At 39.7% G+C, this 7,339-nt stretch overlaps 1 protein-coding gene across 3 annotated transcripts in view; it reads left to right on the forward strand.

Annotated features, from left to right (window-relative positions):
• Positions 1–6,275, forward strand: part of LOC306974522 (inositol-trisphosphate 3-kinase A-like) — a 39,444-nt gene extending 33,169 nt beyond the window's left edge. For 2 of the 3 annotated variants that reach the window (XM_079571804.1, XM_079571806.1), the window contains exon 12: positions 163–862. In XM_079571804.1, the coding sequence (XP_079427930.1) occupies positions 163–372 (210 nt within the window). In that variant the 3' untranslated portion in view covers positions 373–862. Of the gene's footprint in view, positions 1–162; positions 863–6,204 lie in introns of those variants that run through there. The other variant, XM_079571805.1, reaches the window with a different exon arrangement.
• Positions 6,276–7,339: the final 1,064 nt, after the last annotated feature.

Below are 7,339 nucleotides of genomic sequence, written 5' to 3' on the forward strand. Positions count from 1 at the left end.
CCACTTTAAGCCCTGAGAATAACATTTGTAAGACAGATTTGGTATCATGCTCAATTGCTAATGAATTCCACAGCTTTGCAGACTGACCTAAGGAAAACGAAGTCCTGCAGTGTGGAGCATTGTTATTGATTCTCAAGCCGATATTTCTATGTGCTTTCGTAGGTCATTGGCAGCTCCTTGTTATTCGTCCACGACAGCAAGGGACGGGCCAAAGTCTGGATGATCGACTTCGGCAAAACGACGCCTCTTCCCGAAGGAGAGGAACTCACGCACAGGGCAACATGGGCGGAGGGCAACAGAGAGGACGGTTACTTGTCTGGACTTGATAGTGTGGTGAACATCATTTCATCTATGCTGGACTCTGAAACATGAAGCGTGAGGTTTTTCTTCAACTAAGCGAACACTTTGCAAACTCTGCCACTAATCCCGCACTTGTCTTGGGACGACTTGGAACGCCAAAAGAGCTCCTCTCTAGACTCTAGACATCAAAAAACAAATGGCCATTCATGGGCGCAGTTTCTCTAAGTTTGTGCCCGATATCTGGCTCCAATCCATAAAAGGTCTTTTTAAGTTTAACGCGCCACATACACAGATCTTTGTGGAAATTTATGCTTGTCATAGCAGAGCGGCACAGGTGCACAGAGAATGTCGGCACATCATAAAAACATCAGCATTTCACATACCGTTTTCCAGCCATGGCAAGTTTAACTGCCTTTTATGAAGAATTTATCTTCAATGTCTTTTTAAAGATATTTTTATACAAAGCAGAGGTTCCTTTTGAAGTCAGTCAATGATGCTAATACTAATACACTCCAGACCAAGCGCTTATAAGAAGCCTTTACTGTTTTAAGGACAATTTGTATGCCAAAAGAAACATATTTTTAAATTTCAGTGGAATTCATTTTGAAAACATTTGTGCCAAGTCAATGCCTTCTTTTCATATATAATAGGCTACTACTTCACTTAGCATTTACAGAGACCAAAATATGCTGACTACAATGTGACACCCCGTGCGTGTTTCCTCTGGAAGGAGTTTTTAGTCACAAAGCTGAATTTTAAAGCGGAAAACTTTTTATCTGTTTACTGTGCCGTCCCTAAAGCAGCGGCTAGAAGTAAACGGCTAATTATACATTTCTACTTCCATGTCATCACAGCATGTTAGCCCAAGTCAAGTGGTTTTCAAACTTTTCACACCAAGTCCCGCCTTATAAAATATTTGACCTCCCAAGAAAAAAACTAAAGCATAAATAAAATGATCTTTAATTAAATTGAGTAGCCCAAGTCCCACAGTTTCAGAACTGCTGGCCTGACAAACTGGGAAGACGGACTTGCTAGGGGGTCAGCCCTATGTTCCCCCGTCAATAGAAGTGGGGGGAAAATAGATGTATTAAGATTAGGCACCAGTCCACTATCCTTAAAGGGGCTAGATACAAGTTAGCCATTTTATACTCACTACTGCCACCTCAGGTCACACGGGTAACTGCACTTTCTATATTAAAGAGGGGGTATTCTGCTTTTTTCAATCACATAGCACCAGTCTATAGCACACTACAATGATGACCAAACCTTCTGTTGGTCTGTAAATGCAAATGTAAATTAGAATAACTGCCTTGTATAAAATTGCTCTCTCAAAATGGCTGTAGTGAATGTCTTGAAATAGGCCTCTGTCTCTTTAAGAACCTCTGACCCTTTCCGAGGTGGGGGCGTTCCTAGGAGGACTCAGGCAAACCTATCCCTAAAATGGCCGCCATCAGAGTTTTTACAGATTACTCAAATATACGTGAATGTGCCAAGGCAACACTTCAGGCGTGTTTTTAACGAGGGAATGACATAATAACATGATGTAAAGCTTGAAAAAGTATAAAAAGAATAACACCCCCCCTTTAAGCTCGTGCATGACGGCAGTTCGGACCGAATTAACACACTTTTTTGAGTGACAGTGCAGGATTTTAGAGGCAGTTGTGGTCTGAGCTCATTCTACACATTAGGACATTTTTGGAACATGTAGGGGAAGGAAAATACTTAATTTTAACACTTTTAAACTCTGTATAGTCCCTTTAAGGTTAGTGGCTGGGGCAGGGGCAGGTTTAAGCTGATTTATATATGTGTGATGTTTCACTCTCATGACTTGTGATTGGTTGATGTATCAACTCTCACCTCAACTCACCCGGGGAACATCGGTCCGCACCCCTTGCTAGCCTCCCCATGTCAAGAATATGAGTTTAACAGAAAGTCTCATTAACGCCTTAACTCCCACCTGAACCGAGCACATTTTCTCCAGCTTTACCCCAATCCAAAAGCTTCTGGAAAAAAGGTGTGAAAATAGCAACAAAACTGAGACGAAAACAAGGATGAAAATGTGAAAAAAGTGAGAAAAAATTGACGAAAAAGTGAAAAAAAATTTACAAAAAAAATGACAAAAATTGACAAAAAATTGACAAAAAAGTGCGAAACATTTGACAAAAAATTGAGAACAAATGGATGAAAAAGTTACAAAAAAAGTCACGAAAATTTGACAAAAATGAGACGACTGCCCAACAAAAAAAGTAATGAAAAAAAATCTGATGATGTGAGGAAAAAGATCAATTTAGTTTTGTAGGTCTTCGCTTTCAAATGAGGTGCTACACTGGCCTACAGGATTTGGGTAAAGCTGGAACTGGAGAAAATGCTCTCGGTTCAGGCGGGAGTTAAGAGGTTAACTGAGGAACATTTCCAATGACACCTAAGATGCAGCAGTGCTTATAGAATGACGAGAGGCTCTTATGCTCTAAGGCTGGTGAAACGTCCCAGGACAAAGTCATGTTTCGACACTGTGTTTGACCTGCTCACATGTACAGTACAAGTTACCTGTGTGATTTAGCTCAGTTTGTAGTACTCGAATGGAACACTTAACAGCCATGAACAATACGTTATTTAAGCTATATACAGTGCCTTGTCGATACGAAGCCAAGTCAGAAAACTGATTGAATTTTTGTTTTTTTCCCCTGCTGTTTAGTCTTACAAATGTGCATGTTTTATCATACCTGAAAATATGTTTTGAAATGTAGATTATAGTTTATTTATAACATTGTGTTGTGTTTTAGACAAAGGTTTCTGTTGAAAAATGGACTGTTACAGCGTGTATAGTTTTGAGCATGTTTTCTGCAATGAGAGTAAAAATGTCTGGTAAAATCGTGTGTTTCATTTTTCTGTAATTCAAATATTTCAAACTGGTCATGACAATAATAATTTCCATTAGGCTTATGTTGCGTTTTTTTCCTCTTAATGGCAGCCTGGGGGAAAAAGGCCTAGAAATCCCAGACTGACCAAACCCTGTGTTGTTTTCTTGACTTTTTAATGGTTGTATTTGCATCAGGAGGTCATTTGCCATTCAAATCACACCTTTCGCAGCACCAGCATCCGGACCAGGCTGTGGTGGCAAGAAAAAACCATCGATTAGGAAGTCCTTGCTCTCTGATAAGACAAAACACCATATTTAAGGTCAAGTTTGTCCGTTTTGTGTTTTGTTTTGTTTTGATGATCGGCATTTACTGAACAGGTCTGCCAGCACAATGTCAAGTTACAGCCTTACTGCTTAGAGTGGCCTTGTTCGCCCCCTAGTGGCGGGTCAAACCTGAACAAGTATTACAATATTCACATATTATTCCAGTGATGTATAAAAGTACTCCAAGAAGTACAGCATGCAGAAAGCTACTCAAGAGTCAAGGACGATGTAGAAGCCTATGCTTCTATATCTTACTAACAGTGTTGGGGAGAATACTTTGAAATAGTATTTAGTATTTAACATTTTTTAAGCATTTTTGTTTATTACTTTTTCATTGCTTCTTTTTGTTGTGTCGCTATTTTTATGCTTTATTTGTAAGTTTTAGGTTAATGTGCTGACACATGATAGCATATATCAGGCAAACATTTGAGGTTTCCATGGTTAGCGCATTGTTCTAATGCGGGGTAGGCAACGTCAGGCCCGGGGGCCGAATCTGGCCCTCCAGCACAGAACCGCTGGCCCCCCCAAGATGATTTTGAGAAATATTATTGTGCAAATATCAGTTAAAGTAGTCTATAAATGCGAATAGTGTCTGTATTTTAAAAATGTCCTGTCAGAACATCCCGATACCAAGCGACTTCAACATCAGGAAAAAGGAACATGAGAAACTAGAGAAATACCAGGGGCTCAGAGAAGAGCTGGAGAAAACCTTGAGGGTGAAGGCATCAGTGGTGCCCGTGGTCGTTGGGGCACTCGGGGCAGTGACCCCCAAACTGGAGGAGTGGCTCCAGCAGATCCCAGGAAATACATGACATCTCGGTCCAGAAAAGTGCAGTCCTAGGAACAGCAAAGATACTGCGCAGAACCCTCAAGCTCCCAGGCCTAGAGGACCCGAGCAGGAGGAAAAAGAGACCGCCCGCGGAGGGTGAAGAAGAGTTTATATATATATATATATATATATATATATATATAATGATGAACAGTGATTCTCTGCTGTTGTGTCGAGGCGCAAAAGTGGGTCACGGAACCGATTTTCAGTGGGTCTCAAGTCTATAGGGAACTTTTATTCAATATTTTCCATCTGAAACTGCATGGTCTGTTAATGTTATTGGGTTGTTTTGATCATCATTTCAGTCTTAAAGTGATATCTACTGCTTGTTCAACAAAAACTTGGAAAATACAATATTTTATACTATATATATGACAAATGACAGTTTTATTTGTTTTTTATTTTTACTGTTTCAAAGTTCACTGTCTCTTCTGTCCACACATACAAACCAATGTCCAATTATTTCCCCATAAAGTGGAGACAATATTCAAAAACTTGAGCGTGATGTTGTCCAATTGGAAGGACTTTCAGACATAAAAATAATATGTCAGGTTTGTGAATCCAATTACTGTCAAATACTGTCCCATAGAGTTGTATTGGCACGTGCCCTCCACCTGACATTATGACATCATCACATTCTAAATCGTGAACGCCACCTATTCTGTTCCTCTGACCAGAGTCTCAAATAATTTCTCAGGTAGAGTTTAGCTCTTTTGTCTTATGTGTCATATGCAAAATCCCTGATAATTGGGCGTGTGGTGCCACTGCTGCGCCGCCAGGAGTCACTGTGGCCTCGCTGTCGCACGCACATGTTGTCCGTGAGGATTTCCTGTAGCAGCAGAAGAGCTGAGGAGGCCTGACCAGAGCAGGAGAGCTACAGTCTATGGAGCCCATGGATCTATTATGGTGATTTATGATAACCTGTGCTGTTTCTCCTCAAACATATAGTAGGTATGTGGATCAAACTCAATAGAAAGGCAAGTAAATAGTTTAGGTGGAAAGATGCAGTATCCCCTACAATATGCAATGAAATGTGTGTGTATGTGTTCAGTATGAAGAAAGTTGCAGTGGTTTCTAGTTCAAAATCAGCATCTGACTTTAGTCCCGCCCCTTCCATTGAAGCGAATGGTGGTCAGTGTGACCTAAAGAGAGAAATGACCAGAACTTTTTAAATATTCAAGATTCTTTCATCAAAATTTCAGTAAACATTGATTTAACATATTTCCATTGGTTGTATGTGTTAAAACATCATTTTATATTTTAGCTCCTTTAGTTCATTTAAACATTGGAGTTTGGTTTAATTAGGCTGTTTTCAGTTGTGTCAGTGGGCAGAGTAAACAAAACTAATGATAGTGGACAGAAAGTGGAGCTGAGTAGCTGAATGGTGTTGGCACTAAGGTTTATCTCTTCCACACGTGCATTGGCAGTGGTGACAAAAAATGTGGGGGAGTTTGAAAGATCACAAAACTTTGAGCAGCAAACGACAACAAGACCCTCTTCATGTCCACCTCCTTCTCCACAGTGTCCACAGGATTTGAAAGGTGTTTATTAAATTCTTGCATATTGAAGTTAAAAATTCAATTTTGAATTTGCTGCTGCGGGAGTAAATGAAGACTCGATTCTCTCCATTTCAACACGAGACTGAAGACAATTAGTAGTAGTAGTAGTAGAAATGTATTGTCCCCATGGGGAAATTCATTTGCAGTGAGTGGAAATACACAAATACAACATTGACCACAGCAGACAAATCCAAACATTGGCAACATACAAAAAACAAACCACGGCCCGTCAACCTCAGTTTAAATTATCCTGATTACGAAAAACGACGCCCCTTCCAGAAGGAGAGGAACATCATTTCATCTATGCTGGGCTCTGAAACATGAAGCGTGAGGTTTTTTTGAACTAAGCGAACACTTTGCAAACTCTGCCTCTAATCCCGCACTTGTCTTGGGACGACTCGGACTCACGAAAAGGACTCCTCTCTAGACTCTCGACTAGGGATGGGCGGATCGATACCACAGTATCGATATGTCGATATCAAACGGCTACTTTTTGAGTATCGATATTGGGCAAAAAGTATTGATACTAATTTGCATATGTAAAAAGTAGGCCAGCAATTTTAAACATAAAAGGACAATTTACATCTTACATCTTTGTTCTGAGCCAATACAGTCCACAGCAGCAGGGAATTGAACTAAGCCAGCCATGTCATTCTAGTTTAGATTCTGTTTGTCATTAAAGTATTAGTTTTAAACTTTGTTTATGTGTTTAATTTCACATTAACATTGTATAATTAACCAGTTAAAGTAAAATCATTTTAATGTACCTGTTAATTATATAAAATAACCAGTTTTAGAAATGTGTATTGATTGAAATACATTCACCCATATAAAAATGACCAGTATCGGTATCAGTATTGGTATCGAGAAAAATGACCCCAAAAGTATCGGTATCGTATAGATTCCAAAAAATGTGGTATCGCCCATCCCTACTCTCGACATCAACCCCTCAGAGAAACCGCACCCATAAATAGCCATTTCTTTTCTACCTTTGTGCCCGATATCTGGCTCCAATCCATAAAAGGTCTTTTTAAGTTTAACGCGCCACATACACAGATCTTTGTGGAAATGTATGCTTGTCATAGCAGAGCGGCACAGGTGCACAGAGAATGTCGGCACATCATAAAAACATCAGCATTTCACATACCGTTTTCCAGCCATGGCAAGTTTAACTGCCTTTAATGAAGAATTTATCTTCAATGTCTTTTTAAAGATATTTTTATACAAAGCAGAGGTTCCTTTTGAAGTCAGTCAATGATGCTAATACTAATACACTCCAGACCAAGCGCTTATAAGAAGCCTTTACCGTTGAAAATATGTGCCAAGTTGATGCCTTTTCTTTAATCTTTCAGGCTTCAACTTTAGCATTTACAGAGACCAAAATATGCTGACTACAATGTGACACCAAGTTTTTACAACCGTGCGTGTTTCCTCTGGAAGGAGTTTTCAGTCACAAAGCTGAGTTTT

The sequence above is a fragment of the Gobius niger genome (genome assembly GCF_951799975.1).
Source record: "Gobius niger genome assembly, chromosome: 15".
NCBI classification, from domain to species: Eukaryota; Metazoa; Chordata; class Actinopteri; order Gobiiformes; family Gobiidae; genus Gobius; species Gobius niger.